Raw genomic sequence first — 22,222 nt, forward strand, 5'->3', positions numbered from 1 at the left:
GTTAAAGGATCATTAAGCCTAAATCATAGTGGGACTTTATCACAGTATATTGTTGAAAACCATGGCTTTATATCCTCACAGTTTTTGACATCTTTCCTAGTCTACACAAGATATTAATGTAGATGATGGCATCAAATTATCACTTGCTTAGAGAAGCCTATGCTTGCTTAAAAGATAAACGAAATTTGGAATTTGGCATTTAACCGTCCAGTGGAATTTTATCTTCAACACCTAATGCCCGGCTCACACTACAGGATTGTTAGCCCGATTTAGCCCCGATTTCCGCCTCCCAAAAATCTTGTCCAGCACCTCGATCGGTCCCGACGTTCGACGCAGATTATCTCATAATGTCAGGTGTTCACCGATCGTATCTTGCACCTCCCGATCTGCTCACACAAAATTGGGGCTGGCGTGATTAATATCAAACATATTTGATATTTAGGATTTTAACAAATTATTAAAAATTTAAAAATCCTGTAGTGTGAGCCTGGCTTAAGTTGTATTTCCAAGCAATATGATCTGATGAGGTCAGTGACCAACAACACAGCTGCTCACATTACAGCAAATGTGTATTTGATATTTGTAATTGTGGTTAAATAAATAGTGATCGCACTGGGCCAGTTTCAGCTGTACTCCTTCCACATTAGTTAAAATCAAAACAAAAAGCACTGCGTGTCCTGACAGTGTTAAACAACCACTCTAATCTAAGCTGAGTCTGATGATGTAGGGGCATCTCATCCTACCATCCTTTGCTGTATTTTATTGCTTCTCCTGCTTCTGTGAGGCTTGTTTTTTTTTCTGTCTAAATTGTCTTCCTTTTGCTTTCAGGGTCAGTGGTACCATGAGGGCAGTGAGCCTCTCGGACGTCCATGGCAGAAAGGTGATGTGGTGGGCTGCTTGGTGGACATAGCTGACCGCACCATGATGGTCACGCTCAATGGAGACTTGCTGTTTAATGACAGAGGATCAGAGCTGGCTGCCAAGGACTTTGATATTAGAGATGGTCTGGAAGAATCTTTGATTTTATAAAGTTAATTGCACCAATATTGTACTGTCTATTAAACTGAAAGATAATGAAACCAATGTGTTTTAATTTGGCAGTAATATTGTCTACCTATATAAAATATTGTCTAACAGATTTTTTTTTCTATCACATCTCTCCCCATATTTCCCAGGATTGTTGCCTGTGGTCAGTGTTGGGGTGAACCAGGGGGGGAGGCTGAACCTGGGCCGTCTTGTGGATTCTCTGCAGTACTTTACTGTGTGTGGCCTGCAGGAAGGTTATGAGCCATTTGCTGTAAACATGGCGAGAGATCCAGCCTTCTGGATGAGTTGGAAACCTCAGTTTGCCTACATACTGCCTGATGATCACAACTTGAAAGTTAGTTTTAATGTGTTGCATGCTGTCATTTACCTAGTAGTCTGGTTTTCCCTGTGTCTTTTGACTGTTGTTTTGTCCACATCTTATTCAAGGTCACCAAAGTCAGCAGCACAACGGGTTCCTCATCCAGCCTGAGAGTTTCTCAGCGATTGCCTGCACACCACAGTGGAGGCAATAAGCTGGGCTTTTACCGACTCAGCATGTCTGTTGAATGTGCTGCCATCCTTACTACCCCTGTGGGGGGAGTGCTTCCAGTAGCCTGCAGCACTCTGTCTTCAGGTTCAGATGATTGTATTATCTCACATTATGTTCACATTAGCTATAGAGATCAGGAGCAGATTTCACGAAGAATGACAATGAGTACTTGCTTGGTCCAACAACAAAAATAACATCCCCAATGCAGCATGAGCATTTTAAAATGTAAATGTAAAAATTACAGCTATTACAAGGTTAACATTGAGTGACATAGATTTTTTTTTTGTTTATTTGTTTTTGCTATTTTCCAGATTATCCACTGTCCAGGTTACTGATATTCTGCTATTCTAACCTTGGTGAGTCGTTCTTTCTGCTCTCCCTAGGGCCTTGCTATAATTAAACCTGTTGTCCCTTTAGGAAGGAAGGATCAGGAGGAGGTGGACTCTGACTTTGAAATGCTGATGAAGTCAGCCCACAGCTTTGCTGGCTCAAGAGATGATCTCAACTATAAGGATCACAGTCAAGACAAAACATCACGACTGAAACAGCGGTAGGTTATAGAGCAACTAAAATGTAGAAAATATACAATAATTTGGCATGTAGAATAGTAAGTATAAAAGCATGAGTATCTAATTTAGTAGTATGGGTAATAAGGTAACATCATTTATTACCTAAAGCATGGTAAAGTTTCTTCAAATAAAACAAGAAAACAAAAGAAGATTGTGAAAAGACACAAAGATGGCAGACAATGCTCAGAATCACAATGAAAAGTTCACTGTCTGTGTGTTTTGTCCCCTCCACCCCCCATAAGGTTCATGCTGAAGAGGACAAAAGTGGGCCTTGTCAGCAGCAATTCATCAGCCCGCCTTCTAGAAGATGTTGTAGCTGACAAAGACAACTATGATCACCTTATCCACAGCTCTAGAGTAAGGCTTTGATTTTCCATCATTTCATGTTTCATAAACAGATAACAGTGAGGTACCTCAAAGTGAACTGAAAATGAAAGACAATGTAATGGGACTAAAACACATGTATTGTTCTTCAGCGCTATACTGGTAGATGTATAGTAATAACCAGCCAGAGTAAAAAAAATAAATGCTGACATCTCTGTTTCAGTATTACTACTCAGTGAGGATTCTTCCAGGCCAGGAGCCGTTCAATGTGTGGGCAGGCTGGGTGACCTCTGACTTTCATCAGTATGACACCACATTTGATAGTGATGATGTGGACACTGTGACTGTCACCCTTGGAGACGACAGTGGCAAAGTCCAGGAAAGGTGTGCACCAGGAGTTATTAATGTCTGTACTTTACCTTTAACATTTTACCAATTTTCGCCAGTGTTATTGCTGATTGTTGTCATGACCCTTTGTGGTTAATTCATGGCACAGTTGAATACACGTTCTTTAAAAATGCGGTAAATAGAATTTCATAACCCAGTTTGTGATAATAGTGTGTACAGAAATGTGAAGCTATCCCTGTCCTTTTGCAAAGTGTGAAGCGGTGTAACTGTTACATGGTGTGTGCTGGAGAGGCAACTGGATTGTCTCAGAGTCGAAGAAGTGCAGGGCTGGAAATTGGCTGTTTGATTGACACAGCCACTGGGCTGCTCACCTTTACCTCTAGTGGAGTAGAGATGGCCTCCTTCTACCAAGTAGGTTTCACACCATATGATCTGATTGGTTCATCCTGTGTCTAATCCAGATTTTTGTTGTGTTCAATTTTGAAACTGAAATTTCTTCTTTATGAAAGTATGCAGGACTGTTCATATGGCACTATAGATTGTGGGCCTATGCATCTTGTTTACATTTCCTTGAGATATATGTAGTGTACAAATTTATTGGACACAGTTTAGCAATACACACACCTGCAGTACAGACTTAAGGTCCCACCGTTGACACTGAATGTAAAGTGAAAAAAAAACCCCACTGATACCCATTGAACTCTCTTAATACCTTTTGAAGCCATTGTATGTCACACTTAATAAATTATTACTGTCTCATCACTAATCAGGTGGAAGCTGGTACAAAGCTGTTTCCTGCTGTTTTTGTCAAGCCCACCACAAGCAACATGTTTCAATTTGAACTAGGACGCATAAAGGTAGAGGAACCTTTAATTATTTATTCTCTCAGACATGATCTGTGTGTGTCAGCATGATAAGCAACACGTTTAACCAATGGATTAGTAATTAGGTTACAGCCTGGGAAGTTAGAGAACAGTTGGTTATTGAGAAGTTTCTTCTCTGTGCTGCATCTTTTTTTCCAATTAGTGTTTCAGCTGGATTTATTCTATAAAAATATTTGGTGTTATGCTGCCCCTTTCGCTGTATTTGTCTTCCTTTCGATCTAGAATGTCATGCCACTGTCAGCTGGTTTGCTTCGCAGCCAAAGAGAAAGCGCCACTCCTCAGTGTCCTCAAAGGTTTCAGGTCCAGCATCTCAGCCCAGTTTCATGGGCGAGGTTACCCGACCATACGCTGCAGGTGCTGGTAGATCGGCTAGATGAGCGCCATGGCTGGAGGGTCCAGTGCTGTGAGCCCCTGCAAGTCATGGCTCTTCAGATCCCTGATGAGAACAGGTTAAAGAGCAGGAGTACATATGTTTTGTTTGGATTGAGCTTGTAGATTTGCTGTAAGAACGTATGGTGGGACACGTTGTTTATAATGTTGCTGCCATCTGACATTGATCTCACTGTAATATGGAAACACCAGGAAGCTCAATGGAGCTTTATTTTTTCTTAAACATGAAATAAACCTGAATTTGATCATATTTTTATGTATTGTTCACATGTCTAGGTGTATTGACATTTTGGAGCTGTCTGAACTTCATGACCTCTTGACCTTTCATCACCGCACCCTTCTCCTCTACTGCTCTTTATGTGCCCTCGGCAACACTAGAGTTTGCCATGCTCTGTGCAGCTATGTGGACCAGTCCCAGGTCCTTCATGCCATTCAGAGTGCCCACCTTCCTGGCCCACTCCGTTCTGCCTTTTACCAACTGCTTATTCAGGTGCTTGTTTGGGGGAATTCATTTCTTTTGTTTTTATTATACTGGAAAAAGGATATGGGAACTTTGGGGAGTGAATAAATGAATATTTCTTTTACTTCTTTAGATTCACCTCAACAGCCACACCACAGCATGTCTCCTGATGAACCAAGAATACATTGTGCCTATGACAGATGAGACCAGAGAAATCACTCTTGGTCCTTGCCCTGTTAATGGGGGAAATGGTCAACCTGGAGAAAGCATTCCCACTGTCGCTCCTAGCACATCCCTTAAACCACTGATGCATTTCTCATCTCCTTGTTTTGTCAGGAGTGATGAGATTGAAGGAGATGGTGCCTACATAAACAGCCCAGAAATCCCTCTGGACATATTAAAGAATCTGACTGTGGAGATGCTGACTACAGGGGTACGGACTGTGGCTCAGGGTGTGAGGGATCCTGTAGGAGGCAGCGTTGAGCTTCTGCTTGTTCCCCTAATTAGACTCTTCTATGCCTTACTGGTAATGGGGGTATTCAGGGATAAGGACCTAGACAAAGTTCTGACACTGATACAGCCGGGAATCTTCTCTAATGATGCTGAAAGCCTCAAGGAGAAATTTGAGGAGCAGGCTAGTGATGATGAGGAGGAGGAATGGACAGGGGGCAGTAGGAAGGAAAATGATACTCCTAAAGAAGGACTTCTTCAAATGAAGCTTCCAGAATCTGTCAAACTTGAGGTGAGCAAATAAGCAGCTGTGGATTAGCTTCATATACTGTTGTTGCATTCCTCTCAACAGTTTAAAAGGACTCAGTAAAGAATTATTGCATTTCTTTTTCCAGCTCTGCCGCTTGCTGTCCTACCTGTGTGATTGCCAAGTGCGCCACAGGGTTGAAGCTGTGGTTGCCTTTTCTGACAACTTTGTGGGTCAGCTTCAGGAGAACCAACACTTTCGCTACAACCAGGTCATGCAGGCACTGAACATGTCTGCTGCACTCACTGCCCGCAAGACCAAGGAGTTCCGCTCACCTCCACAGGAACAGGTTGAATGGACTAAAGTCATGTCCAATTATGAGAGTTAGCTAAGAGGAATATGGTGTAAAAATACAAAGTTGTGATTTATATAAAATACAGGCAGATGTGCACTCAAAGAAAAAAAAATACTTGGTCATCATGGTTCATGAGATCATTGTGAAATTTTGCTATATACACTACTGTTTGTCATTTATGATCTGCCTTCAGATCAAAATGCTGCTGAGCTTCAGGGAGGAGAAGCAGCAGGAGAACTGTCCATGTCCAGTGGAAATCCAACAGCTCCTGCAAGACTTCCATCACCTTCTCAACAAACACTGTGGTTGGAACACTGCTCATCTTCATTTAGCCAGGGAGCTAAATGATTAATACTAAAGATATCTCATTTTGTTCCTTTGTAGGCACTGAATTGGACAGTGACTTCGAAGATGAAGAGGATGTTAAGATATCTGTAAAAGATCAGCTTCTCAGTCTAGTGGCAAGTCTCATCAAACTGACAAAGGCACCCATTGAAGCAGAGGAATGTAGACCCCAGAGTGCCAGTAAGTGGATTTGAAAGGCCTTTTTGTTTCATTCTGCACTGTTAATTGACCTCTGCATGGTTTAGGACCAATGTTATATTAGACTACAGTTGGGCTCTAATAAGAGGAGTGATGAAGGTGACTGTGTGAAATATTAACACCTCATCAGGCCTGTTGCAAGGAATTTGGCCAGTGATATATTTACTGAAGCAGGTGCTGGACAACTTCCTATAAAAAAAAAAATTAAAAAAAAAAAAGAATAGGCAGTCTTTAGCCATAAGAGCACATCAGTCAAAGGCTGATAGGACACAAAGGTAGTAGAATCATTTTTTCTACTTTTATAATCCCTTTACATACTGGTTCTTCTTCAGGATCCTTCAAGAACTTGATCTCTGAGACGATGGTGCGCTGGACCCAGGAGAGTGAGATGAATGATCCTGAACTGTTTAGGGCTGTCTTCTCATTGCTGCACCGCCAGTATCAGGGGCTTGGCGGCCAAATGGCAGTGCCACTGTCCAATGCTTATACTATCAGCCAAGCTTCAGTGGAGGACACCATGACCCTCCTGTCATCACTGGGCCAAATCCGCTCTCTCCTCAGTGTGCGCATGGGTAAAGAAGAGGAGAAGCTGATGATCAGAAGACTGGGGTATGGGGAGATTTGGAGTGCAACTTGGATTGTTTTTATTGACACCTTGTTTATTTGTTCTGGAATTATAGATTAATGCATCATATACTGTATTTTCTGGACTACAAGTCGCACTTTTTTTACTCCTCTGGCTTGTCCTGCAACTTATAGAGCGAAGTGACATAGATGTGTATATTTACAGTAATTTTGTTGAGTAGTCACTAGCGTTAGGTGGCATTTTTGGCACTCTTCAACTCTTCATCTCCCCCACCCCGATGTTGGCGCAGTTGTTCAATGTACCTTGACACAGATGAATGAATTTCATAATGCACTCTGCTTGTTATGCCCAGCCTGTGTTCTTCATAGGCTAATTTAGACTATAATTAGAAATGTGACTTATACACCGAAGCAACTAATATATGTTTTTTTTTTTTTTTTCTGTTCAACAAGAGTGACTTATACTCCAGTGCGACTTATAGTCCAGAAAATACAGTAATATCCTGTGTGCTGTGGAAATTATTCTTACAGGTTTGTTTTTTTTTTTCTATGTGCTCTGTAGAGACATCATGAATAATAAAGTTTTTTATCAGCATCCTAACCTAATGAGAGCACTGGGAATGCATGAGACTGTCATGGAAGTGATGGTTAATGTACTGGGAGAAGGGGAGTCAAAGGTGAGCGGTGAATTAAAATGTATTGTCATTTAATGGAGAAAAAGGGTATAACCACAGCCGTGGACCGTCAGCTTTTATTAAAAGTGTTTTTATTACCTAATTACTTGAACCGTGTTGGTGTTCCTTAGGCCATATTGCAGAAGTAAAGGATCGAAGAAAAAAGAAAGTAGCTTAATGTGTTTTGGCAGATGACCATCATTACTGTGAAATACTCTGCAACATAACCAGTTTTGGAAAATCTTTTTCTTTTAATCCACTCATTTATTCTCTCTTGGTAGGAGATTACCTTTCCCAAGATGGTGGCCAACTGCTGTCGATTCCTGTGTTATTTTTGCCGTATCAGCCGTCACAATCAGGGAGCTTTATTCAACCATCTCAGCTACCTGCTGGAAAATAGCAGCGTTGGACTAGGTAAATCAGATTCTCTCACCAGTCTGTGTATCTATTTTGTCCAAAGTAATAGAAACTTCCATAGAATATATTTTAATGCATTCAAATACAAAAAGTTTGTATTGAGATGCTCTTGTGGAGAATTCAGTTTTTGGATGATATTAAGCTGAAGGTGAATGTGCTCGTGATAAGAGACCTTCAATATCCTGATATAATATTGAGTGTATGAGTTGGTGCTCTGTTTTATGCTTTTGTGGCTTAGCTTCACCGTCCATGCGTGGGGCCACTCCTCTGGATGTGGCAGCAGCCTCTGTAATGGATAATATTGAACTGGCCTTAGCGCTGAGGGAACCCGACCTAGAGAATGTGAGCTCATATTGTGTGTTCTCCTCTATAGTAAACAGTCACCATTATGTCATGACAGTATACACACGTGCATTGTTCTACATTGATCATGGCCTGGTATTACTTATTTTTCAGTGTCAATATTGTGTTACTCTTATTTATTTATGTTTAGTGTAGCGCTGATGCTCCTTATGAAATTTTTGTTTTTCCTGCATATATTATAACAATCAATCAATAGTATATTGAACCACACACAGCGTAACAATAACTCACCACCTGCATAACTACAACTGGTTCAAATCAGGGCAAAACTGAAAAGTTATTTATTGGTTCAAATTCTAGAGGAAGGCTTGATGTTAAAACAATGTGCTTTGCTTTTCCCTATTATTTGTAACTGCATTATCCCATAACCTAATCTGTCTGCTTTCCAGGTGGTACACTACCTTGCTGGCTGTGGTCTCTATAGCTGTCCAATGCTAGTGGCAAAAGGTTATCCTGATTTTGGATGGAACCCTGTGGAGGGCGAGCGTTACCTGAATTTTCTACGGTTTGCTGTCTTTTGCAATGGTAACCTGTTAGTTCTACCCCTTGAAGTGTATTCTTTTAGAAGAGAACATATGAGATACAGTGGTGTGAAAAAGTGTCAGCCCCCTTTCTTGATTTTTTTTTTTTGGTGTTTGTCACACTTTGTTTCAGATCATCAAACAAATTTTAAATTAAGGTTTTTATTATTAAGGGAAAACAAAATCCAAAACTACATGGCCCTGTGTGAAAAAGTGTTTGTCCCCTAAACCTAATAACTGGTTGGGCCACCCTTAGCAGCAACAACTGCAATCACGCGTTTGCGATAACTTGCAATGAGTCTGTTACAGCGCTGTGGAGGAATTTTGGCCCACTCATCTTAGCAGAATTGTTGTAATTCAGCCACATTGGAGGATTTTTGAGCATGAACCGCCTTTTTAAGGTCATGCCACAGCATCTCAATCAGATTCAGGTCAGGACTTTGACTAGGCCACACCAAAGTCTTCATTTTGCTTTTCTTCAACCATTCAGGAGTGGACTTGCTGGTGTGTTTTGGATCATTGTCCTGCTGCAGAACCCAAGTTCGCTTCAGCTTGAGGTCACGAACAGATGGCCGGACATTCTCCTTCAGGATTTTTTGGTAGATAGCAGAATTCATGGTTCCATTTATCACAGCAAGTCTTCCAGGTCCTGAAGCAGCAAAACAGCCCCTGACCATCACACTATCACCACCATATTTTATTGTTCATATGATGTTCTTTTTCTGAAATGCGGTGTTACTTTTACGCCAGACGTAATGGGACACACCTCCCAAAAAGTCTCGTCAGTCCACAGAGTATTTTCCCAAAAGTCTTGGGGATCATCAAGATGTTTTCTGGCAAAACTGAGACAAGCCTTCATGTTCTTTTTGCTCAGCAGTGGTTTTCATCTGGGAACTCTGCCATGCAGACCATTTTTGCCCAGTCTCTTTCTTATTGTGGAGTCATGAACAGTGACCTTAACTGAGGCAAGTGAGGCCTGCAGTTCTTTGGATGTTGTTGTGGGGTCTTTTGTGACCTCTTGGATGAGTTGTCGCTGAGCTCTTGGGGTAACTTTGGTCGGCCGGCCACTCCTGGGGCGGTTATCCACTGTTCCATGTTTTCGCCATTTGTAGATAATGGCTCTCACTGTGGTTCGCTGCAGTCCCAAAGCTTTAGAAATGGCTTTGTAACCTTTTCCAGACTGATAGATCTCAATTACTTTCTCATTTCTTTTGGAATTCTTTTTGGATCTCAGCATGATGTCTAGCTTTTGAGGATCTTTTGGTCTACTTCACTTTGCCAGGCTGGTCCTATTTAAGTGATTTCTTGATTGCGAACAGGTGTGGCAGTAATCAGGCCTGGGTGTGGCTAGAGGAATTGAACTCAGGTGTGATAAACCACAGTTAAGTTATGTTTTAACAGGGGGGGGCAAACACTTTTTCACACAGGGCCATGTAGTTGTGGATTTTGTTTCCCCGTAATAATAAAAACCTTCATTTAAAAACTGCATGATGTGTTTACTTATCTTTGACTAATATTTAAATTTGTTTGATGATCTGCAACATTAAAGTGTGACAGACATGCAAAAAATAAGAAATCAGGAAGGGGGGCCACTTTTTCACCCCACTGTATCTACAGTTGTAGATATTGGGGGGAATGGTCATATAGAGATGGAGAGCCGTGATGAGAGGATAAACTAAAATGACTGAGGCTGCTCTGTGGTATGAAAAGCCAGTGCTGTTTGGCTGATTTGTCAACACTCTCAAGGACAATTTGAACTGATGCTGTAATAGTAAGGAAAATCAATAGTGCAAGAGCCAGAGTGAATTATGTCTATTGCAAGCATGGCATAATTTAAATTTGTGCCTACCTTTCTGCCTGCCCAAAAATGTGCTTTAATTCCCCACACAGTCCACAGTTTCATCCAGTCCACCAGTGGTTAGTCTGTCTTTATCTGACCACAGGTGAGAGTGTAGAGGAGAATGCTTATGTGGTGTTGAGGTTGCTGATTCGACGACCTGAGTGCTTTGGCCCTGCCCTGCAAGGTGACGGGGGAGGAGGTCTTCTAGCAGCCATGGAGGAAGCCATCAGGATCTCTGAGGACCCTTCTATGGATGGACCTTGCAACACATACCAGGCCTCTAATCGAACACTGTCAGTATTACATACGTGCCTATGCATAATTTTAAAAACTACACTGGTATCATAATGTTTTGAGCTCTGCACTCACACTGGTTATGCAATTATCTTGATGTTCACTTCTTTCTCTAAGCACAAACTCATATAAGAGACTCATAATGATTGTCAGCACAATATATACACCTTATCAAAATAACTCTTGGAATAATTTTCTCTGAGGTTTCTCTTGCAAAAGTTTAATGATAAATTATTTTGAAAGATTTTTGTGAAGTGAGAGCTAATTTGTCTGTATCTTATTCCTTTGTAATGCCAGGCCTTTATGATCTTACATTGCATGGTTAACAGGTTCTTTATTTAGGGATAACCAATCATTAAAAATCCTTGCTTGATAAATTTAGGTTCATGATAAGCTTCTGACCTTTGTAATTGTTTCCCATAGAGATGTTGTCCAGGATAGTGATGATGATGACCTCATTCACATGGGAAACGCCATCATGACCTTCTACTCAGCCCTCATTGACCTATTGGGGCGCTGCGCTCCAGAGATGCATGTAATTTTTTTCCTAGTCTTAAACAGCCCTTTCCTGTTAATATCCACTAATGTCTCCAACAATAAAGCCTAATGGAGACAGTCTGCAAACTGCTTTTTACAAAATGAGTCAAAATTCTCCTAAAAGAAAAAAAGTCTGTTTATTGGTATTCTTTATGTAGAAAGGCAAAACAGGGCAAGGTCATTTCTGTGCTGCATCTTTTATACAAAGGCAGTCTAGAACATTTTACAGAACACAAAAAAGTATAACCATTAAAATATAACAAAAAATAAAATGGTATAGTTAAATAACTGGACTTACAATGCTCTTGGGAAAAATTAGCAAGAGTTAATACATTATATTTCAATTATAAAAACAAATGAAATGGTCTATATTAACATAGTTTCTTAACATTGACACATTACATTTGGACTGTAGAATGAGCTGCAACTCAGCATTATTAAGATGTCCCCTTTTTAATGGCATCAATGAAAATCTGTACACTTCAGGTAGAATAGTGTACAATATAGTATATGTAAATTTTTTTCCAATTGTATTCACTGTTGTATCATATATTCTTCTAGTATAAACTGTATATGGCTGACCAATAGCATTCTTTTGTTATGAACTGTCCAGTTAATTCAACAAGGCAAAGGAGAAGCCATTCGCATCAGGGCAATTCTGAGGTCCCTCATCCCCATTCAAGATCTTCAGGGATCCATTAGCATCTCCTTTCAAACCCCTTCAGTGTCTAAAGGTCAGCTCAACCTGCCAGCCGGTATTCCATCCATACTGTACATTTTATTTTTATTAAGCCACTGCACATTAAAAATGGCTTGTTGGTTATTGCTGCCTATTAAATTCTGATTTCTCTTTAGGATCTCATTAAACTGTAAGGCCCCACTCTGAGAATTTTGTAGTCAGTCACGTTTTGAACATGCATAGATAAATATACAATACACTGTATGTCTATGTATGTTATGTTGACATCTAACCTTAATTATACTTCATTTGTGTCTCCAGATGGTCAGGTGGTTGAGCCAGACCTATCTACAGTGTTCTCCCCAGACCACAAGGCAGCTATGGTTCTCTTCCTGGACCGGGTGTATGGTATTGAGAACCAGAGTTTTTTCCTCCACCTACTAGAAGTTGGCTTTCTGCCTGACCTTCAGGCAGCCGTTTTGCTTGACACTGTGAGCAGAGAACATTTTATTTTATTGCCTTATTCACCTGCTTGAGTCAGTGTAACGCTGAAGGAGTCACCTGTGACCTCATATTAATTGAAGCTGTATCCTGTCACCAGTGAAAAATATCCACCTCACTCCCCTCTTGCCCTTAGCGTTGACCCTGTCTATATTATCATATCACTGTTGTTGAAATGTTCTTATCAGTTGAGAGATCGACTTACATAAAATTTGCTAAGATGATAAATTTGTTTTTACATGGTATGTACCTATTCTACTTAAATAAAATGTAAGTATTTAAATGCAAATATTAAAGGTTTAATATTTGTTGGTATGATCTGCATATAAATTAGATTTTTTTTTTCCCAGTTTCTTTATTTTATACTAACTTAAGGAAAGATTGTTTTCCTTCTTCATGGTCTCCATTTCCTCATGCTGCCTTCACCTGCAGCCTCATCAACTTAGTTAATTTAGTTCAGTAATTGAACTATCTGTGATCTCTCTTTTTGATTTCAGGCTGATTTAGGATCGACTGATATGGCCCTGTCACTTAACAGATATTTGTGTACATCTGTGCTGCCCCTGCTTACCAAATGGTCATCTTTGTTTTGTGGGCTTGAGGACCATACCTTGCTGGTTGATTCTCTCATCCAGGTCATCTACAGCCTTTCTAGAGCTCTTAGCTTGACCAAGGCTCAACGAGACACCATTGAAGATTGTTTATTAGCTGTGTGCAGGTAGCGTTTTTAGTTTGTATGACTACTCTGTAGTTCAGTCTCTACAAAATTAATATTGTAAAGAATTGCTCTTAATGTCTTTAAATAGGGACTAATTTTCCAGCAAGTTGACATTAGACTAAATGTTATGGTACAGTGTTAGTTTCCGTAGCTACACTGTCTGTAGTCTGCTATATTTAATGTAGTAACTATTGTCAACTATTGTCAGTGAATGCCTCACTGTACTTAGTTCTACCAATTATATTTAATGATTTGCTTTAATGCGTCTTTTTGCTTAATTCAGATATAATTTACCAAATTCATTCAAAATATTTGTCATTTACTGTAACATTTTCCCTATGTTATTTTATTGTCATAAGATCATTCATTGTGCGTATGCGTGTTGGTGGATGCAGAGTGCATCTGGTTATGTGACTAATTTGGTACTCATTGGTGTCCTCAGTAAACTCCAGCCATCCATGATGCAGCCTCTTCTTCAGCGTCTTGTCTTCGATGTTCCCCATCTCACGGACCACAGCAATATGCCACTTAAGGTGAATGCACAAATTGCAGTTTGCTGAAGAATGTACCACATACTTTACAGTAATTCATTTTAATGATTTTAGTCACTACTCTTGTCTACCAGCTCTTGACTAGTCACTATGAGCAAAAGTGGAAGTACTACTCATTGAAGGGAGGGCAAGATGGCCAGGGTGTGGCCTCTGAAGAAGAGCTCCACCTGTCCAGGAAGTTGTTTTGGGAAGTGTTTAAAGCCCTGACAAAGAAGGTAAACCATAGTGAATACCAGTGTGAATACCTGTGTCAATCTCGAGATCACATTGAAATGATTTAAAATGATAATAATATTTTCCTAGAGCACCAAAAAAAAGTTGCAGAAAATTGATGTTTCATTTTTTGACAGTGTAATCCAACCATTGATTTATTACTTTTTTCTTTTTCCATCCTCCTCAAAGTCTGTTTCAGAAGAAAGAGCAACATGTGTACTTGATGTTCTCCTTAAGAGTGCTTCTAGGAGAACCTGAATAGTCTCAAGATATAACACACTTCAGATTAAGAGTTATTTTTTCATATCCTGGTATGAAACCTCCCAACTCTGAACAGACCTGTTGGAAGTCTGAGATGTAATCAATAACTGAGCCTTCTCTCAGTTCATTATAAGCATGCACCAGAATAATTCTGCCAGATACTTACCTGACTGATTCAGAACATGAAAACATCAAAGGATTAAGTTCATGAGGTCATTCCAAATCCACATGTGGCCCACAACAGATGGCCTCACAAACAGAGCTCACAGTCAGCACTACACAGAACTGTGTAACTTCTCCAGAGAGAAAATATTATTGGGAATAATTTACCATAAATGTGCTCTGTACTAGATGGTACAATATCAGTGTCCTATTTATTTTAGTGTCTTTGCTCATTTATGTCAAACAAAAGTGGGAACCAACAGTATTTCAATTAAACTGTAAAGTAAGGAAAAGGAGATAACACTTATATTGTGGTATTCATCACAATAGGTTATTATTTGGCTTTAAGGTGATGTCATTTTCTAAACATTGTCATCATCATTTGCTCAAGGGATTTGTAGCCGCATTTCAGTTAGAGAAATTGCATTTCTCCGTCATATTGACTAGTGTTAAAATAAGGTCTTCACATGGATATATGTGTATGTGAGATTAATGACATTCAGAAGTATTTCTACAGTGGGGATATCTCTTTGTATCCAAAGTAATTAAATCCAGTGTATTATTGAATGTGAATGAAATAAGCCTGTTTTTCTCAGCTCAATAGTGTTGTAGTGAAATTCAGACACATGCACAGTAATAAAAAAAAACACAAGAACACACATTAAAAGCACCTGAGACCAATCAATCAATACCAACCAATTGTGGAGTTCCTAGATCTCTGGTTGGTGATGCCTGTCAGAATGCCCAATATGGTTCAAAGGGTAGGGGGTTAAATACATTTGATTTTTGACCAGCTTCTAATAAATTTGAATTTTAGTGTCAGCAGGTTATAGCAGTGCCTGTGAACTAGTTTTCCACTGCTCTGCCTTACCTTCACCTCCTGTTGTACCCCTGGCAAACTTCTTTTTTTAATCATTTCTTTAATTTAGGGCAGATTAGCTTGGAAACATCTTGTAAAATTTCCTTTGATGTTTTTGTCTTTCTCTTACACGCTGTTTTTTGCAGCCCTATGAAGCTCAGCTGTTTAGACTATGTGTCCAGTGCCTGGCTGCAGTGGCCAAGGCCCTGCCTCCTGGCCACATAGACCCAAGCTGTGCGTCTCAGATGGAGGGAAATACATCTATGGATACAGATGGACACTTTGACCCCCAACCTGTAGACACCTCCAAGTAAGATGCTGCCAAGGGATATTTGATTATAAACAAACAATTAGTTTGCAAAGAGTAAACTGTCATTTGCTAGACTGAATTGACCATGGGACAAAGTATCATATTCTAAGAGTTCTGAATATGAACATTTATTTAAATCTTACCATAAGTAGTCTACAGTTATATCCAAATGTTTTAATCCATGATGAATAATGTCTTTCCTTGCACTAGCATGTTGGTGCCAGAGAGACTGGAGTTTGTAGTGAACAAGTATGCAGAGCACACACATGAGAAGTGGTCACTGGACAAGGTAATATCAGTAATTATTGAGCAGCCTGTTAAAGTTGGCTAACAGGACTTAATAGTGTAAAAACATCTCTATAGTGTGGTTAAGTTGATATGCTGATGCCTATATATATATATTCTGAGGTGTGATTTATATTTAATCTGTGTGTTGTCTCTTGTCAGTTTGCCAATGGCTGGGTTCATGGGGAACAGCTATGTGAGGACACCAAAGTTCACCCACTGCTCAAGCCATATAGAGCTCTAGCTGAAAAGGTAGACAGAAGTTATTTTTATGGTGTGTGTGTGTGTGCATGTGTATGAAAGCAATGAACTGACAAATCCCAGAGGCACTTGAATTCCAAATGTGGTGTATGTAATATAAAAAATTAAAGTGTCTGACTTCGACTTTGAATTACTAGCCCTTTGCCTTTTCTACAAAACTTTGTGTATAAAGTGGACAACGCACTATAGAACAGTGTGAAATATCAAAATAGTGTGAGCATGGTTTCTTCTGCTCAGTTTTACATGACAGTTTATTGATAACTGAGTTTTCCAGGAGAAGGAGGCGTATCGCTTTGCCATTAAAGAGACAATAAAGAGTATGTTGGCCTTTGGTTGGACCATAGAGAGGACTAAAGAAGGAGATACATTTGGCATGTATACCTGTACACACAGTCTCTCTCAGTCTGGACAGGTGTGTATACATTTTAAGATATATTTTCTAGTAATCTCATTTACAACTTAACCTTTCCTGTTGTGGATTTTACATGTTTTTTAATTGACTAAGTCATTTGTTGTTTGCTCCAGCTGTCTTTTGAAGGAGCATCAACCTTCAGCCCGAAACCTATGGACATGAGCAGCATCACCTTATCATGGGAGCAGTGTGTAAGGAATTACAAGTCTCTCTTCTTTGAACACCATGAAAGGGGCACAACTTTGGTTTTACTTTAGAGTTGTCAGGTTATGCACTCTGACAACTTCTTTTCTTCATCGGCTTTCTTGACATAAGTTGGACAACTGTCTGTTCCTTTCAGCACGAGTGTGAGAAGCTGATGTTTGCCCATTTTTTTTATACCTGCCCTGCATTTACCTGTGCTAGACAGATTAAAGTAGATTTTTCTTTTTTATAATCTTATTATTTTTATAGGCTATGGCTGAGCAATTGGCTGAAAACTACTACAATACCTGGGCTAAGAGGAAGAAATTGGAACTTGAGAGTAAAGGTATCATACTATTCTGTAATATCTAACTTCTCTCCTCTCCTCTGGCTAGCACACAACCACACACAAAATGGCAATGCGTTTGACCCTTTTCTTTCCTTTGGAGGAGGTGGCCATTCTGCGCTTGTGCCCTATGATATCCTGACTGCCAAAGAGAAGACCAAATTCAGAGAAAGAGCCCAGGATGTCCTCAAGTTCCTCCACCTTAATGGCTACACTGTGTTGAGGTGGATACACTAAGCTTATGATTGAAAAAGGACAATGTCATGCAGTATGTATGAGAAGAGGAGCAATGAGGTGTTCCATTTTCATGTTACAGGGTTGTATTTAGTAGGCAGCTTAGCCACCAGACCGGCCTTTTTTTATAATCAACTTCCAATCAGGTTGTGGTGAATAATATAATTACCCTATGTGTCTTCTCCTTGTACATCCTTTTGTGAAATAAAATTCCTGACAAAAAATTCACAGTTCGGATTGTACAGTATTAAAGGTTGCTGTCTTCACAAGCTAGAGTGGTTTGCTAGCCCTGTTTGATTTTACTCCATCTGCAGAGATCGGAAGACAGTGGAGATGGACTTTCCAGCCAAAGCCAACTGCTTTGCCAGCACTCTCCTTCAGCGGATGCTGTTTCACATTGAAGATGCTCAAGAGCATATGTTGGAACTGGGTAACATTATAATGCCTAAGTCTATCAATATAAAATAAAATACATGAAAGAATATTTGTTCTAATGTGTATTCCAAAGAGGAGAATACAACCAGATATTGTAAAATTTGAACATATCAGTAGGCCATTAATCTTCACAGTTGTATTTTATGAACAAGGATGCTTAAGTTTTTTCAGCAAATCGGTCTCAGGGTAGATTGCCTCAGGCTAGCTTTGATTCAAACCCTCACAAAATAACTTGAGACTAGGCCTGGTTTTGTCAACCTGCCTTACGGCAAACTTGCCAACACTTATTCATATTTCATTTGTAGTACCATTGTAGCATTTGATATTTCATTATCTTTTTCTTTTCAGAGGTGATGCAAGCCAGAGGGCAGATGTCGAAAGGAGACCGAATTTCACACCAGAAACCAATCCATTTCTGTCTCAAGGTTTGCCTCAGTTGAAAAGCATACCTAAACACAGCTGAAATCTGTTTTTTGATAACTGATCTCTAAGATTGATTTAGCCCCCTTTGATTTTCACTTTTCCAGTGCCTTGTTCTGTCTTCTCCTTGGCCTTTTTCTTATTTCATTTCCGTCATCTAATTAGTTTTGTTAGAAGTTGCCATGGGCAACGTCTTTACATAAAACCTTTTGTCACTGTGTAATTTATTTAACCATTTTGGAAATCCATGTAGGAGTGTCGATTGCCACCAGGACATTGATTAAAGCTTCCGTTCCCACACAGTTCTGTCTCCAAGGATGCAGCAAATGAAAAAGTATTATTCTTCATTGATGGGACCCCCTGAGTCAGACCCAGTCAACCAAGACTGAACAGTCATGCCTCAGACTTCCACACCCGACACCTCCCACACACTCACACAACCGCACACATCTCTGTCTATGAATTGCCGTCGTTTCATTAACAGAACTTAGAGTGCAAAATGTTTAACCTCTTTTTCCAAACTGTTCCTTGTTGGGCCCATCACAACGTGCAGGCATCACTCAGTCCTTGAGAACCTTTTGAAATTCTACTTGTGCATAAAGAAATTGAAAATCTTTCAGGCTATGGGAAAATGTGTCATCTACTGCATATTATGGTACAGCCATATAAAAATCTGTCTTATCTGAATAAATTAATCTGTTGCTTAAATGAAGCACTGGGACAAGCAGGCACCCAATAATGTAACAATAACAGGCTGATTTGTTTTCCAAACTTGAATACTAAACATTTTTAATTGAAATTTAAGAAGAATGTGTAATACATGTTGATATATAAAGTGACCATTCATCTGTTCAACAGGTCATCATTCCCCTTTTGGAACAGTATGTGAAAAGTCATTGTGTGTATTTCCTGTCAACTACTCTCTGCTCAAGTGGTAGTAGAAACCATGCCTCAAAAAAGGAAAAGGAGATAATTGCATGGTATGTGTCACTCCCAACAAACCAGTGTGTGTTGATTACACCAGTATTGTGTAAAAGTCCTGTGCTCCTACACATCATATTGTTTTGTGAGAATTTCTCAGGCATGCTTTGCATAATATTTGAACCATTTTATTTTATTTAAGGCTGTCTCAAAGAAAAGTTTCATTCTTCTGTGCTGTCATTCTTCTGATTTTTGTGTTTTCTAACTACTTTACCACACCAACTCCTCATTACTTCACTTGTCTTTTCTCCTCACATCTAGCCTCTTTTGTAAGCTCGCAGCCCTAGTAAGACACAGAATCCCACTCTTGGGTAAGGACGGTTTGGAAATAAAGTGTATTCAGGCCATAATTTACTCCTCTTGTTCTCTTGTTGATGGTTTGCTCTGTGGTTGTCCATGGTTGTCTACTGTTCAGATCTCTCTAATTCTAATTTAATTGTCTGACATCCATGTAGTATGTTGCAGCACGCTTATGTTGATCTTGTATGTATTTGTATTTGCATTTATGCTGATAATGTGAATTTATTGTGCATGTGGGTGTTTTGTCAGGAAATGAAACGCCATCGGTTGTAAGCAGCCTCTGTGTCTTGGCTCAAGCTCTGGATGCCAGGTAGATGGCACTACAGTGTCACAATCTGTCCACATTGATCTTCTTGCTTTACCTGTGGTAACATCAGTGTTACTCCACCGTGTCTGAGGTTGAAGATGACTGCTGTAATTGAGTCACTGATACACCAATGCTATCTAATTGTGGCTGATATCACTTTTACTCCTTGAAGACTGCTTCTTGATGTCATTTAGACTTGTCTGGTAGATAGATGTACAGCTGATTCAGTCCAATCAACTGCATATAATCGTTCAGATATTTTTCATATTTTTATTTATTGTTCATTTTACAACATAAAAAATAAATTATTTAGACATTTGTACAGTATATCCTGAAATGTTTGTTCACAATTTTTTTTTTTCCTCCATAATTTCACCCTAGGACATTGATGAAGACAACCTCTGAGTCTATCCAAGCACCTATGCATTTATTTTTTGAGGCAGCTGCAGCAGATCTGGAGATGACTGTGGAAAACCTTTCTGTGAACTTGGTCTCTTTGCCTCAGAGCCGGAGTCAGCAGGCCAGAGGTGTGGCCAAAGTTCTCAGCTACACAGTGTCCATCCTTCTCCCCACCCTTACTTCCCTTTTCCAGCATCTTGGCAACCAAAACTATGAAGTGGAACTCCTGGGTAAGGGCTTCCTTGATGTAGGCCTCAGAAAGAAGAAAGTCTCATATTGTAAAAATTGATTTGCACTCAAAAATACATAATTACAAATGTAGCTTGTATTGCCTGATAATGAATATACCACCATTACTTATTTTTTCACATTCCTGAAATCACTCAGGGCTACTCTCTCTTCATCTGCTTAGCTGCCGCAATCTTTGAAATTAACTCTCATTACAGCATGAACTTATTGTGTTCCTCACTCATATCCTGACCTTCCTGGAATTATTCAATGCGTGAATCAGCTGCCAGTCCATCTCAATGTGGTTGTAGGCCATCAGTTTTCCCATTTAAGCGTCATTTGTGATTCTATGTCTGAACGAAACCTAAGCTTCATCTTGTGTTTTCAGTGGGAAATATCCAGGTGTCCTGTTACAGGATCCTCAACAGCCTCTACTCTCTTGGCACCAATAGCAGCATCTACATGGAACGGTATTTCCTATAATGCTATGAGATTTCAGTTTCTACCTGTTTTTATTTTTTTCTCTATTTAATGTTGATAATTTTAATATCTGCAACAATAGTGATTTATGTATTTGTCTATAGTATTTGATATGTTTAATAAGGTTTTCTAGATAGAATAATTCAACCTGAGTGATAAATATTGTTAGTGACAAAAGAAGGGAAACGATTGGTATGTGTATGTTAGCAATCCAAGCCTGAAGAATTTGTGTGAAATGTCCACATTAGTTAGCCTCATGCTCATGACGCATCTGTTCAGGCAATGGTCAGCAGCAGGAGCTTGTCTCGCAGCCTTGACTGGGACTTTTCCTGTGTGTTTCCTGGAGCCAGTCCTCAACCAAAACCAACCTTACTCCATCTACAACACCATGAGTGCTGCTGTGAGAGAAGGTAATAAATGAACACTGTGTACACACTCATTTCTCTCTGTCTTAACTCCATGTACCTCTCGCCCCCTGTATACCCCTCTGTTTTCTCTGCCTTATTTTCCATATGTGTTTGTGTTAGACCTAGGTCTGCCAGATCAGGTGGAGGACATGTGTCCCCTTCTGCCCTCTCTAGAGAAGGCTCTGGGGGAAGTGGAGGAGTTGGCTGGTGCTGGAGCTTGTCAGACCTGCTATATCCACATCATGGAGGTCACCTTACCCATGCTGTGCAGCTACATATCCCGTTGGTGGCCTTGGGGCCCTGAGGGCCAGCCTGCCAGCTCACACTGCACCTCAGTTATTCCTCAGCATGCTAGTGACCTACTGGGCCACATCCTTCGTATCATCCATAACCATGTGGGTGCTAGCCAGTGTGATTGGATGAAACATCTGGCAGGTATTGTGGTCTGTGCTGTATTTTGCTTGGTGTATGGATGGATGTCTTTATTATACATCAGTTGTGCTTTTCATTATCCTTATTTCTAAAATTGTTATTCCTCTATCTCAGTTTTTTCTCAGCCAATCATATTTAAAGCCTGCCCTGAGCTGCTGAGGAGCCACTTTCTGCCACTGATGGAGAAGTTAAGGAAGCGAGCACAGTGTGTGCTGTTGGAAGAAGAGCAGATGAAAGCAGAAGGTTGTTGTAGCTCTGAAGCAGAGTTGCAGATACAGGAGAGGTTCACTGTGCTGGTGCGAGACCTCTATGCCTTCTATCCACTTGTCATCCCATTTGTGGACTGTAATCGGTAAGGCAAGCTATCACGGAATGCTGATGTGGGGAAACAAGCCTGTTTTCTGAAACCAAAAGCTACAGGAGTAATTTGTTTATTTGGACTGAATGGAAGTGAAACTTAGTATTAATCTATTTTACATTG

At 40.0% G+C, this 22,222-nt stretch overlaps 1 protein-coding gene across 1 annotated transcript in view; it reads left to right on the forward strand.

Moving 5' to 3' along the window:
- Positions 1 to 22,222, forward strand: part of ryr2b (ryanodine receptor 2b (cardiac)) — a 55,212-nt gene that overhangs the window by 13,461 nt on the left and 19,529 nt on the right. The window contains 43 exon segments of the mRNA XM_026308561.1: positions 829 to 1,003; positions 1,176 to 1,381; positions 1,474 to 1,672; positions 1,994 to 2,126; positions 2,388 to 2,502; positions 2,693 to 2,853; positions 3,069 to 3,228; positions 3,588 to 3,674; positions 3,924 to 4,150; positions 4,368 to 4,581; positions 4,685 to 5,293; positions 5,397 to 5,597; positions 5,797 to 5,908; positions 5,988 to 6,128; positions 6,479 to 6,755; positions 7,294 to 7,408; positions 7,687 to 7,819; positions 8,061 to 8,164; positions 8,575 to 8,710; positions 10,650 to 10,839; positions 11,264 to 11,375; positions 11,991 to 12,111; positions 12,378 to 12,547; positions 13,055 to 13,275; positions 13,718 to 13,808; positions 13,901 to 14,041; positions 15,468 to 15,631; positions 15,842 to 15,920; positions 16,079 to 16,168; positions 16,452 to 16,589; positions 16,703 to 16,780; positions 17,043 to 17,118; positions 17,222 to 17,342; positions 17,667 to 17,782; positions 18,136 to 18,212; positions 19,066 to 19,187; positions 19,450 to 19,499; positions 19,738 to 19,798; positions 20,177 to 20,424; positions 20,811 to 20,892; positions 21,182 to 21,312; positions 21,430 to 21,744; positions 21,856 to 22,093. Coding sequence (XP_026164346.1) covers positions 829 to 1,003; positions 1,176 to 1,381; positions 1,474 to 1,672; positions 1,994 to 2,126; positions 2,388 to 2,502; positions 2,693 to 2,853; positions 3,069 to 3,228; positions 3,588 to 3,674; positions 3,924 to 4,150; positions 4,368 to 4,581; positions 4,685 to 5,293; positions 5,397 to 5,597; positions 5,797 to 5,908; positions 5,988 to 6,128; positions 6,479 to 6,755; positions 7,294 to 7,408; positions 7,687 to 7,819; positions 8,061 to 8,164; positions 8,575 to 8,710; positions 10,650 to 10,839; positions 11,264 to 11,375; positions 11,991 to 12,111; positions 12,378 to 12,547; positions 13,055 to 13,275; positions 13,718 to 13,808; positions 13,901 to 14,041; positions 15,468 to 15,631; positions 15,842 to 15,920; positions 16,079 to 16,168; positions 16,452 to 16,589; positions 16,703 to 16,780; positions 17,043 to 17,118; positions 17,222 to 17,342; positions 17,667 to 17,782; positions 18,136 to 18,212; positions 19,066 to 19,187; positions 19,450 to 19,499; positions 19,738 to 19,798; positions 20,177 to 20,424; positions 20,811 to 20,892; positions 21,182 to 21,312; positions 21,430 to 21,744; positions 21,856 to 22,093 — 6,737 coding nt within the window.

The sequence above is a fragment of the Mastacembelus armatus genome, chromosome 15 (genome assembly GCF_900324485.2).
Source record: "Mastacembelus armatus chromosome 15, fMasArm1.2, whole genome shotgun sequence".
Classification (NCBI taxonomy): domain Eukaryota; kingdom Metazoa; phylum Chordata; class Actinopteri; order Synbranchiformes; family Mastacembelidae; genus Mastacembelus; species Mastacembelus armatus.